A 27,877-nucleotide genomic window follows, 5' to 3' on the forward strand; every position below is an offset into this window, starting at 1 on the left:
ACACAGAAGTCCAACTGGAAGGAATTGTTTAACAAACTTACCTTCGCCTACACCAGTACACATCGTGAGGTAACTGTATTTTCACCATTCTATCTTTTGTTTGGGCGTACGCCAAGACTACCGGAAGCTTTGCTTTTTGGTTTGACACCAGAGGGAGGGGCTGATGACCACAAGGAATATGTAAAGAGATGGAGTCAAGTAATGTGGGAACCATATGAGATTGCCAAAGAAAACATAAAAAATGTGGCAGTGAGAAACAAAAGGAACTATGAAGGAAAAGTAAGGAGCCCAGTGTTGCACCCAGGAGATCATGTTTTGGTTAGATACCTCACAACTAGAGGAGTCACAGGGAAGCTGTGGGATCATTGGGAGGATGCGATACACACTGTTGTTTGCCAAGTGGGAGAAGCAGGCCCTGTCTATGAAGTGAAACCGGAATGAGGAAAAGGAAGATCAAGGGTTCTACACTGGAACCTCTTGTTACCATGCGATTACCTTCCACTGGAATTGGAACTCCAACCACAGCCAAGAACAAATATGGGGACCCACCTCTTCGCTTTACTGAAAGCTGCCGGGATTTCTAGACACATGCTCCGAAGCCTAGGCACAGAACGTAACATCACTACTAATCACACATTCCATGCTAATGATGGAGACAACATGTTCTTGTAGTCAAATGTGACAAAACCGGTCTGAAAAAGTTGATTAAATTGGTTTTATATACTTTACTGTAAAAAAAAAAAAAAAAAAAAAAAAAAAAAAGTGTATATATATATATATATATATATATATATATATATATATATATATATATATATATATATATATAATATTGTTTAATTATATATTAATAACTTGTGTACTGTGTACAAAATGTGTACATCAAATCGATTGTAACAGTATATTAAGTCATGTTCACATTATGTGTGTATATAAAATATATATAAGATGAATATTGTTCTTACTATTATGAGTTCTCTGAAATCTTAAAGAAACACTGAAAATATATTAAATGGGTAAAAATGGTGTATTAAGTGTTAGAATACCTGTACACATAGGTAGTAATATGTAGTGCTATTTCATTCACTTAAACATCGGAGGAAGTGATTACTTTAATACAGATGATGCCAATGTATTTCTCTATGAGTCCACTATGTTGGCAATAATAATGTTACCTGCTTGACGGAAAGGGTTGCCAGGTTTTACACATCAAAACCCACTCAATTGATACTTAAAAAACTAGCCCAAACTAACTGCGTTTCGATTGGGTCCCCAGGTAAAAATTGGTTCCGTGGTATAAAATACTGTACATGTTATTGGGGTCACTTCAACCCATGGACATGAAAAACAGTGATAAAGAAGCTAAATTCTATAGGAAAACTGTGGACTTGGCAACACTGTGATGGACAGTGGCGCAACTAAAACCTAATTTGGCACGGTCTCCCTGCTGCATTAATAGTAAGGCTTTCCTCTGTGTATACATATCCTTACAAGTTAAAATTTAGATGTATTATTTGTGCCCCCTTCAAAAATTGCTCTTGAGAAATTTTCTCTTTATTGTCTATTGTCCCCCTCAACTGTTAGATTAAATTTACACTCCTGCCTGTCCATGTTTGATAGAACATTGTACAGGAAAGTACCATGTACATTGCCTGTTAAAAATGGATTTCATGTAGTTGCAATGCTCTCATGTCACTCATGTTTCAGCTATGTTGACTTGAAAAAATAATAATAATAATTTGATAAAGTGTTGCAGTGCTTTTAATGTTTATCAGAAAATAAAGTTACTCTGATGGTGAAGCAACAGCTCCGTGTCCTGTATTTTATTAACAATTCACATCTCCCCTCATCAGGTGGTGAGGGTGCTACAATTCCATCCAATACTCAATACACTCTTAAAAAAAAGTTCTTAAATGGTTCTTTGGCAGGGTGTATGGTTCCATGAAGAATCTTTATCCAAAGAAATCTTTCCATTTCAAGAAAATTCTTTATAGCACAGGAAGTTTCTTTATAACACAGAGTCTGCTGTCTATCAGGGTTTGGCAAGGGAGGAACTCAAGCGCAGACAGGAATCACAACACTACGGGGTTTATTCCAGACAAAAACGAGAAAAAAAAAACCCACAAGGGGGAAAAAACAACAACTAGGGCTGAGACTAAATAACTTAACAGGACTAGGTTGACACGATAAACAAAGACTCTTAACACAAGAACACTAACTCTACAGATAAACAATCACAAGCTAGACAACATATCTTCAATGGGTAACAATATAATATTCTAACATATAGAAACACAATGAACCGCACAAGACAGAGCACACTAGGGGATATAAATAAGAAGACTAATCAAGACACAACAGGTGGCACAGGTAAGGAAATCACGACAACTAGGATAACAAGGGGGGCGGGGCAAGGGAACGAGACAACACAAGCACATGGCCCAAAGACAAGGCCATGAGCTTGTACACAAAACACGGGTCTGTCATGATCCTGCCTCAATACTAGGGAAAAATCAAGGACACGAGGGCAGAATCATGACAGAACCCCTCCCTTAAGGAGCGTCTTCCAGGAGTCTTAGGAGGACGAGACGAAGGCTGACGACGAGGGATCCGGGCAGGTCTGGGTGGTGTAGGGTGGGGAGTGGTTTCTGGACAACATCTATTGGACACTTGACAACATCCACTGGACAACATCTACTGGACACTAGACAACATCTACTGGACACCGGACAACATCTACTGGACACCGGACAACATCTGTGGAGACAGAAACTGTCTCTGGAACCACGCTAACTGCGGCTGGCTCGGGATCAGCACTCACTGCGGCTGGCTCGGGTTCTCTAGGTTCAGGGTCTGGGGACAATACAGGACTGGCAGGGACTTCAAGGATCTGAACAAGACGTGACAAATAATCAGACAGAGTCCTGGCAGCAATAACAACAGGCATCTCCTTACGAGCCGAGACAGACTGCAACACCGCTTCTGCAGCTCTCTCCTCAGCACTCACGCCTGCCGATTTAGACACAGTTCTCTCAGTTGCTGGTACAGGATCAACGTTCACTGCTGCTGGCTCGGGGACACCAGCGCTCACCGCTGCTGGCTCGGGGACGCCGGCGCTCACTGCTGCTGGCTCGGGGACACCAGCGCTCACTGCTGCTGCGGGTTGGAGGGGCATCGCGGACTCAGGAGGAGACAGAGACGAAGAACCCCTCTTCCTCCTCTTCCTCCTCGGTCGCGGTGCAGAGGCCACAGCTGGGTCTGTGACTGGTTGGGGAAGTTCAGCCTCAAGCAGGGTTGACTCCGTCGCTGAGGATTTCGAGGCAGATTCCCACGAAAACCGTCTCTCTCGCTTCATGCTAGGCGTGGGAGGGGAGGGAGGGGCTTGCCTGATCCCCCAGTGTTGCAACGGCCAGGACACAACCCTCTGGGATCACTGGCAGCTGGGCAGACAGTGGGGACCTCAAGGGGGAAACCTGCGGCTCTCCCTGGGAGATACTCTCCCATAGCCGGGCATAGTTCCGAAGGACCCACTCACCCTCGGTTCCAAAACTTCCAAATTCCTTTGATTTGCTTTTATTTTGTTCCTATTCTTACTGCTGGTCAGCTTAAAAGTACATTTCCATTATCTTTATTTGTAATTTTACATCATTATACATGTGCCAAACCTATGAAAAATAAGAAACTAATGAAAGGTTTTTTTTATTTTATTTTATTTTATTTATTTTTTATTTTTTTTTACAGATAACCAGCCTCAACCATTCATCAAAAAGCACTGTGGAAGTGGGAATTCTCTGAACCACTAGTGGCAGTTTACACGGGCAGAAAAAGGGCATACTAGTGCATGATGGGGGTACTGACATTAACCTGCTTTTTTCACCGTATTACACATTTTTGTCCTTTTTTAATTTCAAGTACTGGTGGTTTTGATTTTGTCTGGATAGCATGCTGTCCTAACACTAACCAGTTAGAGTTCAGGTACCAGCCAAAATGCTGCCATAACCAAACAGAAAAAGAGAAATATATAAAGTCAGGATATCATCAAGTACTCAGACTTGACAGCGATGATTGATCATGAAATTAATGATTGCAGTGACTTTAATTATTAATAACTGCTGTCAAGTCTGAGTACTCTGCCATGTCAGTAGTTGTTAATCGGACATACTATTGATTGCATCATGACTACATCCAACTATCTATCCTTTTTTAGAAAATGCAAGAAATTTTCCATTTTTAAAAATTAAGTTTAAACACAATGCAATGCATTCTGCACCTAAACAGGAGGCCTGGTTGAATCTGCCAGCACAGACTGGGGGCGGAGCCACAAATCCGTGAGTACAGTTTGCAAACCCGTGGGAACAGATTGCGAAAGCATGTGCAAAGATTATGAATTTGTGGGTACAGATTTAAAAACCAAAGGTACGGTTTACAAAAGTGCACAGACTGGAAATTTATGGGAAAGGTGTATTAATCAGTAGGCACAACATTTTTTTAATCAAGGGGACAGTTTAAGAATTCGTAAGTATGTTTTTTAAACTGAGGGGACGAATTGAAAAATCGTCGCCATGGCTTGTTATTTATTTTTTTATTTTTTTATTTTTTTCCTGCAGGTGATTTCCCGGGCTCTATAGGACACACCAGTGTGTCTGTTAAGCAGAGCAAAATGGGAATTTCGGATCATTTTACTGACTTTTTACTCAGCAAATGAAGGATTCCTTTTTCAAGTCATTTTGATCATTTCGTTAATTTCATCAGAATATAATCTAAATGTTACATGTTAATTTCCAGATTTCAATATATGCAAACATTGATCACATTTAAAATAAGTAAAAACTATAAGGCAACCAAGACCAAATTAGAAACAAAAATTAGTAATTAATTGCTCAGCAGTCTGTTAGTTCACCTCACTTCCCTTTGGGTCTTTGAGTCGTTCATTCTTTTGTCACATCACATCCTCATAGGTTAACTTAAAGCAATGCAGTGTACAGGAAACATTAGTTCACTTCCTGAGTCTTCAGGTTCTAGTCATTCGTTCTTTTGTCACGTGACAGCAGCAGTGGATACAGAAATTAATAATTCCCAACCTTCCTTTTTTCAATAGGCTATTACATTTGTTATGATGCTAATATCTGGAGAAAAAATGGCACTCTTAGTGTGTTATATATTAACTATTAAATTATATAAATCTAAAATACATACAGAGGCATTTTTCCTATTATCTTTTAATCGCACAGTGTATGTGCACTCCCTGGGTGTGTTTGTGTGATAAACTCTATAATGTCAGATCCAACATCTTTAAAACAACACTTACGATATTAGTGCAGACGATATACAGTATATCACATGCACACCCCAGCCTTGACTTGAGTGGAAAATGAAATCAACCACAGTGATTTTCTTAGGAAGCTTTCCTGCAGTTTGTTCTTCCAATTTCATTTTGTAATAGGAAGTATTTGTACATTGAAAAAAACCTTAATCAGTGTATGAAGATTGATTATGGTACACTATAACAGCTTTGATAGTAGCACTTAATCACCCTATAAAATCAAATGCACCTCTATTGAACTCTTAAAAGGAACAAAGATTGTATTGTTAATCTTTCATTTTTCGTATATCGTCATTTAACTTTTTTTTCTATAAGGCAAAAGTCACAGTTTTTTTTTTTTTCTCCTTTCCACACCTACACGTTTTTTTTTTTTTTTTTTTTTTCATTTTTTGTTGTTATTAGTTTTTTTTTATGTGGACTCAGGAGGAGGTGTGTCCAGGTATCACAGTGTGCTATAAAACAATGTAACAGAAGGAGAGTCCCAGCCTGCTGTATCTACATATTGTCTGTCCGATTTGAGCTTTTGTGATCACCACATGGGGTAAGCCAGAAAAATGTGCATGTTATATGCATTTTGCTTTTGCGTACTGCATCCTTTAGTGTGTACTTTCTGGTAAATATTAAAAACAATATGATATAAAATATATTTTCTAAATACAAATTTGAATATGGATGGCAATTAGAGTTTTTAAATTAAAATGAAGTTTTTCATATTAAAATTATGTTATTATATGTGTTACAGATCATATTATATTTCACGTGTACACTGTAAAAAATGATTTTAACAGTAAAATACTGTATACATGCTACAGTGAAAACCTGTTAACTGGTTAGCAGTAAGTTTCCATACTATATATGGTGAATAAATTTAATTACATTTAATGTAATTTTACAGTAAAATACTGTTATAAATACTGTTTTTGGAAGTGAAAAAGAAATTACCGTTGTGTAATTTACAAGGAAAAACTGCAAAATGACACCCGCAGAGTTTTTTGTTTGTTTGCTTTTTGAAATAATGTTTCTTCTTAGTTTTTGTCGTATCAGTTTTGTACTTTTTTACTTTTAACGTTTATTCTTGCATCTAATGTTGTTAAATTAATGTTTACCGCATTATTTCAGTATAATGTGTATCACCATAATGGAGTTTAGTTTATCTAGTGCATTAAAATGGTTGAAAACGATGATTGAATGATTGAAATAAATAATTTATTTGAAATATTTAATTTACTTGTGTGTGTGTGTGTGTGTGAGAGAGAGAGAGAGAGAGAGAGAGAGAGACTGAGCAAAAATTAAGAAAAAATAAATGGACATCTTAATAGTACATGAATAGCAAGAGAGATATATATCTTCATTGGTAGACCCTTATATTCATATAGTGCTATTTATTTGATCCAAATTATGATTAACATATTTTTTCCCCCATGGCTTGTTGGACAATTTCAAGACAAACTTTTGCTGTCATTCATTCAAAACTGATGAAAAATATACCATTTTAAGTGGAGTGATATTTGTATCTGTATTTTAAGATATTCTGAGCTGAAATCAAATCTATGGTTCTTTTGTGCGTCACACCATAGGACATTACTTCACACCTTAGAACATTGTGTCACACTAAAGGACAGAAATGGTAGTTATTAAATTAAATCTATTTAATTATGAACATGTCAAAGGAGAAAGAAAGTTTAATTTTGATACAAACATTATCAAAATTTATTTTAAACAAAACAAAAAATAATATTCATCAACAAAATCCAGTCTCTTAGTCAATCAGTATGTTACTAAAACTTTTTTAGCCCCCTGCTTCATGTGTGGCAGACCTAAATATGAGTGATATTCAAACTATATCCATTAAGATGTGAATGGATCTTTTAAAACTATATAGCTACTTTTTTATTGGCATATTTTTTTATTGTATTTACTTTCTGTATTGTTCTCTTCCGATCTCCTCCTTTGTGTGGATGACTGCTAATTTTCTGTCTATATTTCCGTGTCATCTCTCTTCCACTAATTTCTTTCCCTCAATTCTTTCTTTCTCAAAAACATAGTATCACATTTTATACTTATTTTCACGACTTTCACAACAGTACAATTTGTATGTAAAAACATCTGAAAATAGTTTAATTAATGTAATTACTGCATTTAATAACAATGAAAATGATTAAAAAAAGAATAAAAAGGAGTTAAATAAATCTTATTTAATTATTTAAAATTCTTTTTAAAGAGACCTTGTCTGGTGGTTTGACATCTTTGTCCTGTGATGTGTACAGTCATCACACTGGAGGACATTTTCTACCACACCAAATGACGTTTAAGTCTTTTTCTGTAAATTAATGGCATTTCTATTCTGAGCTAACAAGTCATTAGCGGTTTGCAAAACACATCTGCATCATGTTCCATGATTATGTAGTTTAAAGGGTTAGTTCACCCAATAACCAAAATTATGTCATTAATAACTCACCCTCATGTCGTTCCAAACCCGTAAGACCTCCGTTCATCTTCGGAACACAGTTTAAGATATTTTAGATTTAGTCCGAGAGCTCTGAGTCAATCTTTTGTTCGTTATCTGGCTCGGCTCGTTGTTCATCTTCAGTTCTCTCTTTACAGCAGTTCAGTCAGTGTACTGTTTGAGTACATGAATTACTCCGGGATATTGGTTTGTTTGAACTCAGAGGGAGTGTCAGCTATGTTAAAAAAGTTAACAGCTTAAGTCATTTGTGGATCAATGCTTATTATAGTCGTGAACCGTTTAAAACGATTCAGTTCGATTTGGTGAACTGGTTCAGAAAAATCCGTTTACATCTAATGATTTGTTCGCGAACCGGATATCATTGAACTGCAGTGTTTTGAACTCTCTCACAACAGACCCGGAAGAGAAGACAATGCTAAATAAAGTCATACTTTTTGCTATTTTTAGACCAAAATGTATTGTCAATGCTTCAAAATATTGAAACTGACCCTCTGATGTCACATGGTCTATTTTGATGATGTTTTAATAACCTTGTGTGTGTGTTCACTGCTGTTTGTGTGCACTTTGGATGGGTTAAATGCAGAGCACTAATTCTGAGTATGGGTCACCATACTTGGCTGAATGTCACTTATCTATCTATCTTAAAGGAATTAAAAGGATACAACACGTATTGGTTGTAATTGTAAACTTTATTTGTTTTAAATTTGTACCACATTCTGAACCAGCATTGCTTTCAGCAACTGTTTTCTTTATCTAGCAACACAAACACTGTGCTATCACAATGAAAGAAGAGCTGAGCGTTCAGTCGACAGACCCTCCACCTTACTTGCAAGGTGTGTACTGTATATGCATTTACATTTTACATTTACATTCTTTCATTTTTTTCCCCACAAAAAGAGTTACAAGTGAGAACCCTTTCCTGAGCCAGCAATATTCATAGTACACAATTGCAAATCTAAGATATAAACTAGGGTTATTATAGATGTATCAGAAGTAATTTTATTAAACTACAGTATTAATATATATATATATATATATATATATATATATTATTATTATATTATTAAACATATATATATATATATATATATATATATATATATATATATATATATATATATATATATATATATATATATATATATATATATATATTAGTGCTGTCAAAATTAGCGCGTTAACGCATTCGATTAATTTGAAATATTTAACGCGTTAAAATAAAATAACGCAATTAACGCGGTTGCAGTTTTTTGTGTGTTCAACGTGCAAAGAAATATGGATAAGACCAAGGAAGGACTTTTAGACGGAAAGTTTCAGTATAAAACTCTGCCGGATTACTCTTCAGTCTGCCACAAGAAACATTACTCTTCATTCAGTCTGCCACAAGAAACAGCAACATTAAAATCATGAACTCAAATGTCATTGTTTAAAAAAAAAAAAAAAAACAATGACTGTAACAGTGCGTAAATCAGACCTTTCTGTAACGCTAAAGTTAATAAGCTTAAACGAAAATAACGAAATAATTGTGTAGCGGAGTATTTTTTGTACACAGTGCCGCGAACTGTCAATCACTCCTGTACGCGCGCATCACTGTCCTCCTCAGCTGCAGCAACTTGCGCTCTCTCCCTTCATCAAGCTTTAAAACAAAAAGGGGACAAAAAGATCATATTGTCTTTGTGCATAGGCTATAGATTAATTAGATAAATGAATATCTAAATTTGTGCCTTGCCGTCTACGGTATTTTTTTAGAACTTAGAAAAAAGATGCTGCAGCCAATGAGCAGCCAGCGGGGGCTGCAGGACGACTGAACCTCCGCAGACAGTTTTTAATGTTTATCAGACAATAAATACTCAAGATTTTGCTTTAGTATAACTCACAACGAGTTTCACACACCTTCTCCGGCCACGTTGAGTTGTTGACACTTAACAGTGGGAAAAGCGACACATGCGCTATTCACTTGTATAACTTAAGGGTGAATGGGTAATGTAGTTTCTGCTCTCGGTGGGATAAATTAGGAAGCTTGCATTGTGAAGGGCGCTCTGAAAATCGGCAGTGCAGGTAAAAGATTAAAACCTCTATTAAAACAGATGTCCAAATGAGCGTACCGGTACGCTACAAGCACGTTCTGGGCGCACGGAGAGGTGGCGGTACGCTCAAGAGCTATATTTGGAAGTGGCGGTACTGAGTACTGGTGCCTACTGGCCCACTTAAAGCACTGGCAATGACTATACTTTGGAATTTTTTTGCAGTCCACTTAGAATTCAACATGGAAATCATTTTTGTTTTTTATTGGCATTGATTGTTTTGAAATTCAAATGGTACTTACATGCCTGTGTTTTTATTTCTGTAATAAATATGGCTTTCAAGCCAACAGTTAATTTGGAGGATATTGATGGTTTATTGCAGGTATGTTGTTTACATGAGAAAATCTGTTACAAGTTAAACAAAAATTCCAATAAACAATCATATTTTGAATTTAAATAGTTTCTTTGTCTTGAGTTTACATTAATTATTTACATTTTACATTTACATATCCAAAAAGTTTCAGTCTTTTAATTGCGATTAATCGCGATTAATTTTAAAAAATTGTGCGATTAATTAGTAAAAAATTTTTTATCGATTGACAGCACTAATATATATATATATATATATATATATATATAATATGCATTTTGCATATATAATATGCACAATGTTTAGAGTAATTTATTCATATTTGGCAGACACCTTAGACATACACCACCTGTTCCTTAAGTAAACATGAACACCTTTTTTGCAGAGGTGATCCCAGAGGGCTTCGTCAATCTAGCCTACACCCATGATGAGAAACCTCAGGAAGACAAACCAGAGGAGCCACCAAAGGAGTCCTCTGAGAAAGCAGAGGGCAATGGGTAAACATGACCAAGCAGTTTTGGATGTATCTGATTTGTATTTGATTGTTTTAGTTGTCTTATCATTTGTAAGTAGATTCACTGATAAAATAAATAAATGTATCTATAAACCAGAGTCAGAAATTAACAAGGGAAAATTTTCTATAGATATTTAATGTTCATCAATACACCTCTAATGTTTTGACTGATAATCTAATACAGGGGTTTCAAACCCGGGACCCCCAGGGGTCTGCAAGGGACTGTTGCAGTCGATGTACAGACTATTTTGCATTAAAATCTTATTATATAATAAATAATACAATTTTATTATTATATAAAATAATATTTGCTATTTTTTTATTTTTTAATTAAATTAAATAAAAATAAGAATACTTGTTATTCTGTAACAAACACACACATATACATATACATATTCTTATTTCTGTTTACCATTGTCTCCAGTTTTCTATAACGTTTATATTATTCTGTTCTAATTTTACTTTGGATTTAGACAACATTGTGAATTTATCAATTATTAATGCAGTTTCAGTATTTGACATAAACGGATAACTTGATTTATATGGCCCTTACAGTAATATGTCATCATTAAGGCATATATATATATATATATATATATATATATATATATATATATATATATATATATATATATATATATATATATATATATATATATGCTATTTTAAAGATTTAAAACATCGTCCCTTAATTATAAACAAACAAACCAATGAACAAATAAATTAATCTGAAACTTTAAATTGACTTTTCCTTGTTAAAATAGCAAAAAGGAAATAAAGTCAAAAAAGAAGAAAGAGCCGGTGAGAACAGTTGGATTTTTTCAGCTGGTAAGTGTGCATCTCTTCTACATCACATAATTCATTTGTGCTTTAATAAGCAGTGATATAACATGCAGTGATGAGCCCTGAGGACAGCAGTCATGTGTTTGACTCACATGTTTGTTGCAGTTTCGATATGCCACCTGTCTGGAGGTGCTGCTTATGCTGATCGGCCTGCTCTGTGCAGCTGCTCACGGTGTTGCGATGCCCCTCATGGTCGTTGTGTTCGGGCAAATGACTGACGGCTTTGTGTTGAGCGGGCAGAAAGGAAATCTGACAGGTATATTTAATAGTACAATGAAGAAACATACATGTAAACACGTCTAAGCATGCGTGAATTCAAATGGTTGACATATTAGTCCTATGCTAAATAGAGTTGTTCCGATTCCGATACTAGTATCGGAAATATCTCCGATACCACAACAAATTCTGGCATCGGCATCGGCGAGTACATGAACCCATATACCGATCCGATACCATTTTCTTAAAAAATACCTAGTTATGACCGCAAGCTTTGCCTAACCGCTGCACGGTTCTTCTTCGCTGCTCAAAATGCATTGAAAACACAGGAAGTTGTGCTGTGTTGCCACAAGCAACCCCTGTTTAGAGCAGCGAAGAAGAAATGAAAACGCGTTAGCAGCCCTTATCTATATATGACTGGATCACTCATCACATTCTAAACTGCCAAAAGACAGTGAAGCCGCTTCTATATTATAGATCAGTGGTTAGCAGTATGTCTCTGTAGTACCGGTAGTTACAGACTCTCGAGTATATTCAGTACCGGCAGCTGCGTTCAGTCGCTTCCGTGTAAGTCAAAGCGCAGGGCTCCAGACAGTAGCCGAATATATACTAGTGTCTGTGAATATTAAACTGCAAAATACTATTTAAATATTACTCCCGCAAAATCTACATCTCTGTGGGTGACTGGCACAGATGCGCGAGAGCTCGCTGTTTTGTAGTCTCTGCTGTGTGTCATGAGGACACGAACGCATAAACCGTCACTTCATGAGAATTTTCCGTTTCATTTGAGAATACTGTCATATCATAAACACAGACACTCAAAGATCTTCATGGCAGCCCATTAAAATAAATGTTTGGTTTACATGAGTAAATTGACAATATATAAAGCTACTGTTGTAGCCTACAGTAATAATAATACGTCTCTATAATAATAATAATTATGCCTAGATGGTTGCTTGTTTTTTACTTGTTTTGTTGTAAAGAGATTATCTGATTAATAGATCTTTTTTTATATTCCTAGACTTATTTGTTGCAGTTTTTTTATACAGTTATATTGTAAAACTTAAATACCTTTTTTAGTTTGCGGTGTTAGATTTTTGGCTGCATTTGAAGTTCTTTTTTGCATATGAAAATAAATAATACTGTCAAATTCATGTTAGATAATAAAAATACTGTAATAAATACAGTAGTTCACCATGTATTTGTTCATGTTTTATTGAGGGATCTGTCTGAAGCACACCATAAAAAGAATTCTAGCAATTTACACAGGGCTAGTAGTATAAACAGCTGTATATACAGATACACACCCAGGTATCGGATCAGTACTCGGTATCGGCCGATACCCTGAGCCCAGGTATCGGAATCGGTATCGGGAAGAGAAAAAGGGTATCGGAACATCTCTAATGCTAAATATATCTCTTTTAAAGTCTCTCAGTAGAGTGGACTGATTTGAGTTGCTAATGCAAACTTAACCCTTGGTGTTACAGCTCAGCAATCATTTCATAAATATTCACTTTAATGTGGTGGTCTGGTAGCCTACTACAGGTTTCAGGAATATTTTGATCCCAAATGTTTGCAGGCAACTTCACTAGAAACTTCACCTTCATCAACTCTTCTTCAGCGTGTTTGGCTGGTTCTCCTGAAATAGGCATTGAAGAGAAAATGACAAAGTGAGGAGCTGCCTGTTCAGTTCTCCCAGTCAAGTTTTTTCGCCTATGATTGATTCCACTCTTTGTTGAACCTTTACATCATTTGCTGGTTTATTCACACAGTCATGCTTATTACTTCGCCGCAATCGGGGCTGCAGTCCTGATCCTGGGAACATTCCAGGTAATGCTTTTCCTGCTTACTGCTGCGAAGCAAACAAAGAGGATTCGGGAGAAGTACTTTCATGCCATCCTCCACCAGCAGATGTCATGGTTTGACACGAATGAGATCGGCGAGCTGAACATAACACTTACAAAGTAAGTGAAGTGCAACCAGGATCCAGACTCTTGTTTCTGTCACCTGATCAGTTCTTTGGTTACATCTCAGTTATTAAGATACACTTAATATTTATGGATCTCACTTCTTTCCCCCAATGCAGTGATATAAACACGATCAACGATGGCCTTGGGGACAAAATCTGTGTGTTTGTCCAGTACTTCTGCACATTTATTGCTGGTTTAATCATTGGTTTTATCTACGGCTGGAAGCTGACGCTGGTCATTCTAGCTGTCAGTCCCCTGCTGGCAGGAACAGCAGCGGTTTGGTCTAAAGTATGTGCTTACTTTATATATATTACATTTTAGTTTATTAAATTTTTTGGTAGCACTTTATTTTACAGTCCTGTTCCTCATATACATACTATGTACTTATTATAGTAATTACAATAACTATGTAATAACTAAATACTAACCCTACCCCTAAACCTAACCCTACCCCATGTAGTTACCTTGTCTTACCAGAACTTTTTTAGATAAATACACTGTAAGTACACTATAAGCACATGTTAGTACACGTACTGTAAAGTAAATTGCAACCAATGTTTTTGTATATATCTTACCTTTTTGTCACCTACAGATTCTTGCCACCCTTACCAGTAAGGAGCTTACAGCATATGCTAAAGCAGGAGCAGTAGCTGAAGAGATTCTGGTTTCTATCAGGACAGTTGTGGCATTTAACGGACAGATGAAAGCAGCGGAAAAGTGAGCACATTCTGTACCTTTCACTCATCACCATAAGTTCATAACCAATTTGGCACTTAAACAGGGCAGATAAGATTGGGCCCTCTTTTAAATGTCAAGAATGTGACCAAGCTGTTCTGAGTGTGTACATAATACAAGATAAACGGTTTTCTGTTACAAACTATTTGATGTTTTCTAGGTATGAGAAAAACTTGGTAGAAGCAAGGAACTTTGGGATAAAAAAAGCCATTACTACTAATGTGTCCATGGGGTTGACACAGTTCATTATATTTGGCACTTATGCACTGGCATTCTGGTATGGGACAAAACTCTCTGTGGATGAGCCAGAGAATTACTCAATTGGAAGGGTCATCATTGTGAGTTTATTAAACTTTTTAAAGACTTTATCAGTTTCTGAATAAAGTCACAGCAGGAGATGTTTCTTAACCTTTATCTTTGTTACTTTTGACCCCAGGTTTTCTTCTCTGTGCTTATTGGCACATTCTCTTTGGGTCAGGGAGCACCAAACCTGGAGAGCATTGCTACAGCCAGGGGTGCTGCCTATGATGTCTACAAAACAATTGACATGGTAAAACCTTTCAGACTTTAGAAATAGGTTAATTTTTTACTATATTTATACCTGTATTGTTATTCTGGATGACTTATGTATGTTCCTGATACCTGCAGCCTCGTCCCATTGACAGCAGCTCAAAGGAAGGTCACAAACCAGACCATGTCAAAGGAGATATTGAATTCAAGAACATCCACTTCAGCTATCCCTCCAGAAAAGATGTGAAGGTAGAGTTGCATATTTTTTTAAATGATTATTAGTTAATAACATATATTTTGATGATTATTTATTTTTTTAATAAAAAAATATATTGTGTTAATAAATTATTGCTTTTAAAAATTAACTTTGAGTGAGCATTAGATGGGGGCAAAAGTCATTCTAAATGTAAAATGAAGGAAAAAAGCAGGCACAGAAAGATTCAGTATTGCGTATATACTGTATATAAAGTAAATTTGGCTTAAAACCAATATGGTACTGATATATTATGAATCTGTAGAAATGGTATTTAATGATACAAACTTCATAATCATTCAGAAGGAGGCGGGAATCGGCGGACAATCCAATAACATTTTAATAATTCAAAATAAACACAAAACAGCGCACCAGCCCCTCACAGACGACTGGTGCGCATAAATAAAAACCAAAACATAAAATAATGGCCCAGGCCTGGTCCTCTCTCGTCCTTCACTATCGTCGCTCCAGTTTTATATCCTTCCATCTCCTCTGTGGGACTCAAGACCGGCGGTGGGGCGCAGGTGTCGCGGATTTCCCAATCACTCTACAGGCCTCGCTCGTTCCCACATCTCTTGGCCCCACCCCACTCGTCACATACCCCCATCGCCCCTCGCAGGCCGGGGGGTACTCCCGAGACTGCGCTCTACTCGCCCCCCCCTCCCCCTCCGGGGGGGACCGCCGTGGTGCCTGGCGGTGGCACTGGACGGCCCTCGGCGGACGGCACGACACTCCTCCACCGCCCAGGGACGGCGACGGCTCCTACGGTTTTGGGCATTTGGCAGGAGTCCCCTGTTCCCTGCTCCTCCCTGTTCCGGCGGATGGCAGCAGGCTCCGGCCCCCTGGCAAACGGCGCCGACTCCTCCGCTCCTCCGGATTCACCACAACATAAAATAATGGCCCAGGCCTGGTCCTCTCTCGTCCTTCACTATCGTTGCTCCAGTTTTATATCCTTCCATCTCCTCTGTGGGACTCAAGACCGGCGGTGGGGCACAGGTGTCGCGGATTTCCCAATCACTCTACCGGCCTCGCTCGTTCCCACATCTCTCGGCCCCGCCCCACTCGTCACATGGTATTATACTGAGGACTGATTCAGTGTGTCCCATTACAGATTCTACAGGGAATGAATCTGAAAGTCCCTCATGGAAAGACCATTGCATTGGTTGGAGCCAGTGGCTGTGGGAAAAGCACAACAATTCAGCTTCTGCAGCGCTTTTATGACCCTGATTTAGGAGAGGTAACACTGATGTCCTCAAACAATCTGCTAATGAGCAATCATAAACCATTTTACCTCTCAGTAAAAGCTGCATCCCTTCAATACTTTGTGTCACACAAAATGTGTTCTTGTCCATTTCAATGGAATGTGTACATTTGCAGGTGACTCTGGATGGCCATGATATCCGCTCTCTGAATGTGCGCTGGCTGAGGGAGAACATGAGTATTGTGAGTCAGGAGCCTGTTCTTTTTGGAACCACCATCGCTGAGAATATACGCTATGGCCGTGAAGACGCCACTGATGAGGACATTGAACGAGCCATTAAAGAGGCCAATGCCTATGATTTCATTTCCAAACTACCAGATGTGAGTACTGTACTTTTTTGTTAAAGGATTTGACTCAGTTCAGCCCCTAAACATTTAAGGCAAAGAGAAGTTCATCTTTGTATTTAATTTAGACAATGTAGACTTTTAATATCTGCCCTTTATCAGTTATCGGCCATAAAAAAAAAAAAAAAAAAATTCTTATTGATATAGGCCATAATTTTAATAACTTAGAAATATTTAGATATTTGCATTTTGAGCAGATCTTATGTATGTGAGCTGCACTTAAGTGAAATAAAAAAAAATAATATTGATAAAATTAATGCAGTTTTTTGTACAAGAAAACACTATTTCAATTTTTTTCATACTGTTTGTTTGTAATTTTTTTTTTTTTTACATTTACTAGGGAAAGGAGATTATTTTGTTAATGTTTTATTTCAGTGTAGTTGTGTAAAGTCTGAAACTGAGTTAAATGTTTAAATATATATGTATATATCTGAGACAGAAGCTGAATACAATGGCTGGAGAGAGAGGGGCTCAGCTGAGCGGAGGCCAGAAACAGAGGATCGCTATTGCTCGAGCTCTTGTCAAAAACCCCAAAATCCTCCTGCTAGATGAAGCCACATCTGCCCTGGACACACAGAGCGAGTCCATTGTTCAGGCAGCTTTAGATAAGGTGATGCGAAATAATTCTCCCTGTGACATAAAAGGCATTTCCATGAGTACTGGAATAGACAGGTTATAGTTATACATGTCATTTATAGATATACATGTCATTTATTACGTTCTTTTTTGTGTGATAACAAAGTGTTAACCAACAAAAGAAAAACTGCAGTAAACAAGTGATGAATGATTGTTTGTTGTCTTTTAGGCCAGAGCAGGACGTACAACCATTGTGATTGCACACCGCCTATCAACTATTCGTTCAGCAGATATAATTGCTGGTTTCAGTGAAGGCAAAGTGGTGGAACTGGGAACTCACAGAGAACTCATGGCCAAGAAAGGCGTGTATTATTCTCTCGTAATGCAACAGGTACATGTTTGTCTCTACCTATATCCTTTAGGAAGGGGTTTCTCACAAGAAGACCACCATATTTGGAGTTATTTGGCATAATGTTTTTATATTTATTTATTTATTTATTAAACATGATTTTATTAATTTACATTAACAGATGTCCAGGAGACTAAATGATGATCTTGATGCCAATGAATATGATATTCTGGATGCTTCTGAGGGAGAAACTGGTGAGGAATCTTTTGAAACAGAGACACCTGAGGAAGGAATGGAAATGCGAATGGAGAGTGGAACCCTTAGACGAAGTTTAAGATGTGGCAGTGTGAGACGTTCCTCCAGAAATAAGTCCTCCTCAAAGAAGAAGAGCAAGAAATCTAAAAAAGACAAAAAGGTGTGTGCAGTCCACTGCTTTCATGCTATGGAGTGAATCACACTGGTGATTCATAAATGGAGAAATTGGTTCATGTTTATTAATTAAATTACTAATTGATCTTTTAGGAAAAAGAGAAGGTTTCGGAAATACCTTTCACTAAAATTCTGGCTCTGAACAAGCCAGAATGGCCTTACCTGATGGTGGGCACGCTGGCCAGTCTTGTGGGTGGAGCTGTTTTTCCCTGTGTGGCCATTCTGTTTGCCAAAATCGTTGGTGTGAGTGTCCTTTGTCTTTGTTCACACACCTCTGAACAAAAATCTTTATTGTGTGGATAATTTTCTTCCCTATTACAGTTTCAAAATAATTCATAAAAAAGTGGATTGGATATTATACTAGCTCCATAAGCATATAGCATTTACAAAGATTACCAGAATGTTGAGTTCAATAGAATCTCTTCTGTTTCTAGGTTTTTGCAGAAGTCGATCCTGAAGTAAAGCGACAGAAGACCATGATGTTCTCGCTTTTCTTTCTACTAACTGGAGCAGTGGCTTTTGTAACCTGTTTCTTCAAGGTGAGACTTTGTTTCTTTATTAGTAGTGTTTCCCTTCAGGAACTGGAGTTGCGTCAAATGTTATGGAAATGCCTTTAGCGTGGCCATGCTCTGAATCATGTGTGTAATCAGACTAATGAATGGGCAAGACATCACAGGCGGGTGACGTTGAGACAAGGAAGCTATAAAAGCATGTGCGGTGGAACCAGCCTTATGTGTGTGTTAGTTGCTATTAATTGCGAGTCTTATTTAGTGTTGTTTGTCCACTTATAAGTTCCAGTACGTCAAAGCTTCAGCAAAAAAGAAGTATTTGGCCAAGAGCAGGCAGCGTTCATGCGATGTGTTGCTCCCTGCCCACGCTATATTTCGGGTGTGGACAAACACAGTTTTTTTGTTGTCTGCTTGGGAGCGAAGCATGCAGAGTCAGCTCTCAAGGGAGGCGGAGTGGTGGCTGCTCCTGTGGGCTTCACATATGGATCCAGTGGAGAGAATGGAGAAGGGTGAATGCCTGTTTTCCTCCTCATCCACCAGATCCAGCACCTGCTCTCTGTTTCTCGCTGCCTCTTTGGGGTTCGTCACTTCAGAGCACCGACATAGCTGCTTGAAAGACTGATTCCCTTAGTAGACTATTTGGCAGCGTGGAAACTACTGCCAAATGTATCTCGGTGGGTCCTGCACACTTTAGAGAGAGGCTACAGAATCAGTTCAACGGGGAGATTCCCATTCTGCTTGGCCCAAAGCAGGCTCTGGTAATGGATCAAAAAGTAAACACTCTCTTGAGGAAGGAGGCCATTGAGCTGATCCCTTCTCTCGATGGGGAGTCTGGGTTCATTGTTCCAAGGAAGCATGAAGGTTTGCGCTGCGTCAGGTACTATGGCCTAGATATTCTCTCGCACTAGTTGTGCACTTCCACACTAGGCAGGGATTAGGAAGTCTGTCAGTTTGGGCACACTTGTTCACAAAAGTGTTTCAATGCAGCTCGAGTTCCTGAAGGGGAACGTCTCCAGGTTCCACATGTTACCATGGTTCCCTGAAGGAATGAGATGCAGTGTCTCAGTACCATACTTCGAGCATCCCTGTGAGCACATTCAGGCCCCCTCTCACTACAGAGAGTTTCTGAGGCATCTGCTTGCCAGAGCTCAGCTAAGACAGTCTGTGAGTTCAGGCTAGTGTGGGGTGTAAAGGCCTCCTCTCGCTTTAGAGAGTCATTATGCTGAGACCTCCACTCCTAGAGCTGAGCCCATCTCCATTCTTCCCCATCACAGGAAGGTTGCCATTTGGGGGCAAAAAGCCTACCAATATAAGGTTCTTCTCTTTGGCCTTGCAATCTCACCCCACACTTTCACAAAGTGTGTGGATGCTGCTCTGGCTCCTCTGTGACTACAGGAGATTTGCATACCCTGCCCGACGATTGGTTGATATTAAATCATATTAACTCTCAGATGGCGGTTCAGCATCAAGATGTCATTATCAGTCACATGAAAATGGGGTTAAGACTTAATGCCAAGAAAAGTGCGCTTTCTCCAGTACAGAGAACCACTGTACATCTGTGTCCTGCTTGGATCAAGTCGATTCTCACCACAGTCGCGAGAGTGAGAGAAGGTTGGTCTCTCACTGTCAAGCAGTTTCAGAAACTGCTGGGTCTGATGGCAGCTGCATCTAATGTGAAACATTTTGGCCTGCTGTACATGAGACCCCTACAGTGGTGGCTCCAGACCAAAGAACTTGGCATGCTCATCCTTGGTGCCTTAGGCACATGGAAGAAACCTTGGTTTTTGTCTAAGGGCCTGGTGCTGGGAGCTCGTTGATGCCATGTAATGCTAGCAACTGACGTGTCCCTCACTGGTTGGGGCGTGTTCATGAGTGGCCACCTGGCCCACGGTCTGTGGAGTGGTCGCCATCTCACATGGCACATCAACTGCCTAAAGATGCTGGCCATGTATATAGCATTGAAACACTTCCTCCCAGACCCAAGAGATCATCATGTGTTGGTGCCCCCTGGCAACACAGAGGTGGTCTCTTATATCAACCATCAGGGAGGTCTCCGTTTGCACCCCCTTTACAGGTTGGTGCACCAGATCTTTGTGTGGCCCCAGGGAAAACACATTTCACTGAGAGCAATTTTCAATCCCTGGGCATCTCAATATGGGAGCAGACATCCTGTCGAGGCAGTGGCTGAGGCAAGGGGAATGGAGACTTCATCCTGAGGTGGTAAAGCAGATATGGAGATGGTTTTATAGACTCAGGTGGACCTGTTTGCACCTCGAGAGACATTGCATTGTCCCCTCTGGTTCTTTCTGGTATAGGTGTGGCCAAAGCTTAGTCTGTATGCCTTTCCCCCGATCATTCTGCTCCTGGGTGTTCTGGAGAGAGTGCGCCGTGCCGGGGTCCATCTGCTACTACTGGCCCCATTCTGGCCAGGCCAAGTATGGTTTCTCGGACCTCAATGGGAGTTTCTCATCAGGAAGGATCTCCTCTCACAGATGGAGTATACAATCTTAAACTCCCACCTGGAGCTGTGGAAGCTGTGGGTGTGGTCTTTGAGAGGGCACAACTCATAGCTTCCGGTCTCTCAACCGAGGTTGTTGAGACCATCCTCCAATCCAGAACTCCCTCCACGAAGAAACTGTACACCTCAAAGTTTAAGCTTTTTATTTCTTGGTGCGGAAACTGCTAGCTCGACCCAGTTGACTGCCCATTTGTTACAGTGCTGGAGGAGTTCCTGCACAGCTGAATTTTCAGCAGTCTTTAGAATCAAATGTTTCTTCAAATATCTGTATGTTGATTAAATATTTTTATTGTCAGTCCTGAAAACAGTTGTTCTGCTTAATATATTTCTAGAATAAATTTTGTATGTACATTTCACATCTGGTGCTCTGTCATGTAGGGCTTCATGTTTGGCAAATCTGGTGAGCTTCTAACCATGAGGTTGAGAAGTCAGGCTTTCAACACCATGATAAGACAGGTACGGCACATTCCTGCATATCTCGGTCCATTACTATATGCAATTGAAATCTAATCTGTCACAAACAGATAACTATTGAAATGTTTCCTTCATCCTCAAGCCTGTTTTCCTTAACAGGAGATTGCATGGTTTGATGACAACAACAATGCAGTGGGAGTCCTGACCACTAAATTAGCCACAGATGCGTCTCTGGTTAAAGGGGTGAGTGAAACACAGTGATTTGCCATCAGAACCAGTAATTAAGCTTTCACTGTGGTGTCATCCTGTGTTATTTTACTATGGGTCATTACATCCATCTCTTTTTTTAATCTGTTATAGGCCTGGCTGAATTTATTTTTCAGTCATTTTTAAGTGAGAGCATTTCCATATGACTACAGATTTCAGTATTAATAGTGCAACTTTATTTGAAATAAACAACGGTTAAAAAGTTTGGTTCTGTAATATTGTTTGAAGAAGTCTCTTATGCTAACCAAGGCTGCTAATAATAATAATAATAATAAGTCCAATTTAGAATAAATATATTCTCTTTGGGTATATTTTAAAATGTAACGACGAAACTGACTTTTCAGCAGCCATTACTCCAGTCTTCAGTGTCACATGATCCTTCAGAAATATGCTGATTTTCTGCTTGTGTCATGGTTATTATTTGTATGCCTTAGACGGCCACCAGAGGTCACTGTATCTGTTTGTTAAGCACAAGGCTTGTTCAAGTCTGCTTTATTCATAGTTCAGTGGTGCATGGTAGAAAAAGGGGTGGGGGGGACAAAGTGGGAGTTAAGCTTACTGTCAGCCTGATGTATGAAGCTGTCCCACAGTCTGCTGGTCCTGGCCTGATGGGAGCAGACTGAAGAAGCTGTGTGACCGGTGGGTGGGTTCACCTGTAATGCAGAAAGCTTTATGAGTGAGACGAGTTCTGTAAATGTCCTGGAGGGAGACACCAATGATCTTCTCAGCTGCTCTCCCTATACGCTGGAGGGTCTTTTGGCAGGATGCAGCTAGTCAGGATGCTCTCGATGGTGCCTCTGTAGAAGGTGCACATGATGGAGGGCGGGGCTCTGACTCTTCTCAGTTTGCGCAGGAAGTAGAGATGCTGCTGTGATTTCTTGGCCAGTGCTGTGGTGTCATCGGTTGACCAGTTGGATCGATATCCAAACTGGAAGGGGTCCAGGGAGGGGGAGGGTTGACTTGATGTGGTGCATGACAAGCCATTCAAAGCACTTCATGATAATGGGGGTAAGTGCAACTGGAAGTGTGACAGGATGGAGACGGCTTCTTCGGGACTGGAATGTTGGTGGTAGCTTTGAATCAGGTGGTAACAACTTCCTGACTAAGCAAGATGTTGAAAATGTCTGTGAAGACATCAGTGAGTTCTACTGCACAGTTTCTCAGTACATGCCCAGCAATGTTGTCAGGACCTGGAGCTTTGCGTGCATTGATCCTGCTGAAGGATCTCCTCACACTGTCTGGGGTCAGCGTCATCACCTTGTCACCGGGAGGAGGTGGAGTCTTCTTTGCAGTGGTGCTGTTTTGTGCCTCAAAGCGAGCGAAGAAGGCGTTCAGCTCGTTCAGCAGGGAGATGGTGCTGTCACAGGTCTGAGGTGGGGGCTTGTAGTCCATACTGGTCTGTATCCCCTGCCACAGGCTCAGAGTGCCTTTGCTATCGCCGAAACGATGGGCTATCCTCCTGGAGTACTGTCTCTTAGCCTCTCTGATAGGTTGGCCCTAGCTGTCCTCAGGCCCACCTCATCTCCAGCTCTGAAGGCAGCGTTCTGCATCTTCAGGAGTCTGTAGACCTCCCCTGTCATCTACAGCTTCTGGTTGGCCCAGACAGTGATGGTCTTTGTGACTGTTACATCATCAATACACTTGTTGATGTAGGCAGTGACAGTGTCGGAGTACTCTTGGAGGTCTGTGGTGTTATTGTATGTTGCAGCCTGCGTAAACATATTCCAGTCAGTGGTGTCAAAACAGTCTTGAATGGCCTCTGACGACCCTTCTGGCCACACTTGAATTAGTTTATAAACTGGTTTGTATGCAGGGATTAGCATGACAGTGATGTGGTCTGAGGCACCAATGTGCGAGAGGGGGAAGGCCTTGTAAGCTCCTCTCTGGGTTAATGTGTTGGGTGTATAATCAGCATCTTGATTTGCCACACCTGTGAGGTGGATGGATTATCTTGGGCAAAGGAGAAGTGCTCACTAACACAGATTTAGACAGATTTGCAAACAATATTTACGAGAAATAGGCCTTTTGTGTACATAGTCATAATCTTTGAGTTCAGCTCATAAAAAAATGGGGGCAAAAACAAAAGTGTTGTGTTTGTATTTTTGTTCTGTATATATACATTTGTATAGTATTTTGGTTACATTATTAAGCAGTGTCAAGCACACCTTCCTAAAGAAAAAGGAAATGTACCAGAAGCAATTACTAAATGATGTTTAGACAGACTTCCAGAACTTCCAGATATATACTTGTGCTCTTATTATTTCAGTTATTTTGCCTTTAATGTAAATAAACATGTGCACACAATATACTTGCTCTTGTGGATTTATTTTTATGTTAATTACATTGTGCAAGCTGTCTCTTTAATAGCGTGTTGTTTATACACATGTTGCTTCTGATTGGGCTGACATGCTTGACACGACCCCCAAACAAGAGAAAAATGTATCTCAAACCCCGCTGCACACAGTCGCACATCGTTTCCAGGAAACATGTCATTCAAACCGGAAACCTTAGTAAAACATTGCACACCGGTTTGAGCTTGAGCTTGCCCCTGGTGTCTGCAGTCCTGTGTTGTTTCGTTGTTTATTTCTGAGAGTCATTGTCGTGTGTATGGTACATTCCTCTTGCCTTGCCTTACCTTGCCTCACCCCCCCCCCCACCACCACACCCACCATGGTAGTTTTTGTTGTTTATGATATAAATTAGTTCCTGGAACTGAGTACTTGCCTTATCTCTCTTCCTCTTCTCTTTTAGAAGTTCAAAAGAACAGCATCTATTTAAAAATAAATATTTTGTAATATTATAAATGTCTTTACTGTTACTTTTGATCAATTTACTGTAATGTACTCACTCATGAGAAGAAAAATCCCAATTTCATTTGAATCTTTTACTCTTCTTTACTACAACAGCCTGCTTAGTTGTAGCCTGACTATGTCAGACTTCGTACTTCTGATCAATTTCAGTTCGCTTCTGTCTACGAAGCAAAGTAAAGTAGCAGAGATTGGTATTACCAGGCTAGCTTAGTTGGGTAGTGACTTTTTTTCTTCTCTCTTTTTCACATCTCTAGGCAGCAGGATCCAGTTTAGGTCTAGCCACAGAAACTATCTGTTCTCTTGGAATTTCTGTCATTGTGGCCTTCATCCATAGCTGGCAGCTCACCTTGCTTATTCTTGCCTGTATCCCCTTCCTCACGGGGGCAAGATTCATCCAGATGAAAGCCATGGCAGGACACACATCCAAAGATCAGAGTGCACTGGAGATGTCTGGCAAGGTACAGTACACTGGTCATTTACCTTTTATTGGCTTTGTTTGGTTCAGTTTATGTAATTCAGTTTGTGCAAAAAATGATTAAGTAAGACAGACTGGTAACTGATGGTAACGTTTCTAACTCTTCCCCACAGATATCCACAGAAAGTGTTAAGAACTTCAGAACAGTTGTTTCATTAACCCGTGAAGATGTCTTCTTACACAAGTTTATTGACAGCCTGAGCAAGCCATACCAGTAAAATCCCATTTTTAACACTAAAAACTTCAATACAAGCAGTGTTGTTATTTTTAACTAAATATTTTACCCATATCTTAACATGTTCTCAGCTAATGCCAAATCTGATTCAGCCAAATCTTACAAACAGCAATATGTGATATTTCAGTTCTAGTTTGTGTAAAGCGCCCATCTACGGAATCACCTTTGCTCTTGCCCAAGCCATTCCTTACCTGGTCAATGCTGCAATCTTCCGCTTTGGAGCCTGGCTTATTGCACGCTGCTACACAGAGTATGGAAATGTTTTCCTGTAAGTACAGTTTACAAATATGTGTGTGTGTGTGTGTGTGTGATAATTAAATATCAGACTTACTCTTTACTCTGTTTATGTGTTTGTTCATCCTCTACAGGGTGTTTTCTGTGATTGTCTTTTCTACAAGGAGCATTGGTCAGTCCTCATCATTAGCCCCTGACTTTGCCAAAGCCAAAGCAGCAGCTGGGAGGATCTTACTGCTGCTGGAAAAGAAACCAGCCATTGATATCTATGATGAGTCTGGACAACACCCAGTAAGTATGAAAATCTCAAACGGTTAGAAGTGGTCACCAAAAAGCATGATATATTATAATATAATCCTTTTTTTTTTTTTTTAGACAACATTTTCAGGGAATGTTGAATTCCGAGATGTGCAGTTCTCCTATCCGACGCGTCAGAATGTGAAAGTCCTACAGGGCCTAAATGTATCTGTGTCTCAGGGACAGACGCTGGCCCTGGTGGGCAGCAGTGGATGTGGCAAAAGCACCACCATTCAGCTTCTGGAGCGTTTCTATGACCCTGCTGCAGGCCAAGTGGTGAGTTCATCAGGTGGTTTTGTGTGCCTTTGGCTCAAGGGATCAGTTTATGCCTCACATTCTGTCTGGTTTTTGCTTGTTGCACAGTTTGTAGATGGTAATGACAGCAGACATCTGAACCTAGCATGGATGCGCACACAGATGGGGCTGGTGTCTCAGGAGCCCATCCTGTTTGATTGCACCATTGCTGAGAATATTCAGTATGGGGACAACAGCCGTGACATCACCCAGGAAGAGATTGAGGATGCTGCCAAAAAGGCCAACATACATAATTTTATCATTGGCCTTCCAGAGGTATGCATGATGTCTCTATTAATACAGTATGTGTGTTTATACATTTTGCAATGCAAACAAATACACTACAAATTGATTTAATAATAAAAAAATAAAAAAACAGCAAAAACAGTAATATTGTCAAATATTATTACAATTATTACTATTATATACTATTAATAATTAAATTATATACTAGTAATATATTTGTTTTTTTATTTTATTTATTCCTGTGATGACAAAGCTGAATTTTCACCAGTCATTAGTCCAGACTTTAGTGTCACATGATCTTTCATTTTTGATATATTATATTATATTATATTCAAAGTAAAAAAAAAAAAAACTGTCTATTTTCATCATATATACAGAAATACAACACTCGAGTTGGAGACAAAGGCACTCATATGTCTGGAGGACAGAAGCAAAGGATTGCCATTGCTCGAGCTCTGGTCCGCAAGCCCAAAATTCTGCTGCTGGACGAGGCCACATCTGCTCTCGACACAGAGAGCGAGAAGGTTTGTAAAGGCTGTTACACATACATATTTTCAAAACTGGTTAAAAGTATATTGTTAAGTTAATTAAATTTAAAAATATTATCTTTTTATTGTTGTATGGACAATATGCATTTTTGTCTCCAACCAGCAGGTCTTTTGGTAGTTTGAACTTGTGTGCCTGTGGTCCTGTTGGTTTTGCCTTTAAAATTATGAATTTACATTCTACATATTCCCTTACTATATATAGAAAAGATCAAACAATTAAAAAGATAAAAAAAATAAAGTCAGAAAATGTAATGTATAATATATAATTTATCATTTATAAAGTGCTGCTGTAACATTTACTGCTTAGTGTTCATTACGTGCTCCCTGTAGTAAACATTTCCTTAAAGTTTTGGCCATTTCTTTCTTACCTGTTATACAGATTGTGCAGGAGGCCCTTGATGAGGCTCGGCTTGGCCGCACATGTATCATCATCGCCCATCGCTTGTCCACTATTTATAATGCTGACATCATCGTGGTTGTTCAGAATGGCAAGGTGGCTGAGCAGGGAACACATGCCCAACTCATGGCCAAACAAGGGGCCTACTGTGCTCTGGTGAATGCACAAGTATCTGCTCACTAACTTAACCTCCCCTTGATTTATTCTAATGGCTGTGTATCTAAAATAATGTGCAAAGTTAAATTAAATGGTGTAGTTAATCTTACATTGAATTTAAATTATAGTTTATCTTCTCTGTCACTAATGTTGCAATCTTGCTGTAAAATTCAATTTTGGTACAACCTTATTTGAAAAATTATTTAAATATTTAAACTCTTTTATATTTAAACTTTTTTTAAAGGCAATGCCATGTGACCAGATATTTATTGGATAAATGAAAAACGTGGAAC

At 39.1% G+C, this 27,877-nt stretch overlaps 1 protein-coding gene across 1 annotated transcript; it reads left to right on the top strand.

Annotated features, from left to right (window-relative positions):
- The first annotated feature begins 8,571 nt into the window (after positions 1 to 8,571).
- LOC113060188 (multidrug resistance protein 1-like) lies at positions 8,572 to 27,858 on the top strand. The gene is made up of 28 exons (XM_026229084.1): positions 8,572 to 8,623; positions 10,570 to 10,681; positions 11,463 to 11,526; positions 11,647 to 11,809; positions 13,337 to 13,427; positions 13,530 to 13,721; positions 13,844 to 14,015; positions 14,320 to 14,444; positions 14,623 to 14,800; positions 14,899 to 15,012; positions 15,111 to 15,221; positions 16,337 to 16,462; positions 16,603 to 16,806; positions 17,270 to 17,440; positions 17,636 to 17,797; positions 17,937 to 18,179; positions 18,278 to 18,427; positions 18,619 to 18,723; positions 21,590 to 21,667; positions 21,785 to 21,868; positions 24,957 to 25,160; positions 25,291 to 25,391; positions 25,540 to 25,680; positions 25,781 to 25,937; positions 26,022 to 26,219; positions 26,307 to 26,513; positions 26,861 to 27,007; positions 27,411 to 27,858. Exons 1-28 carry the CDS (start codon positions 8,572 to 8,574, stop codon positions 27,609 to 27,611), a joined length of 4,053 nt encoding a protein of 1,350 aa, XP_026084869.1. The 3' UTR covers positions 27,612 to 27,858.
- Positions 27,859 to 27,877: the final 19 nt, after the last annotated feature.

This window comes from Carassius auratus, chromosome 41 (genome assembly GCF_003368295.1).
Source record: "Carassius auratus strain Wakin chromosome 41, ASM336829v1, whole genome shotgun sequence".
Taxonomy (NCBI): Eukaryota; Metazoa; Chordata; class Actinopteri; order Cypriniformes; family Cyprinidae; genus Carassius; species Carassius auratus.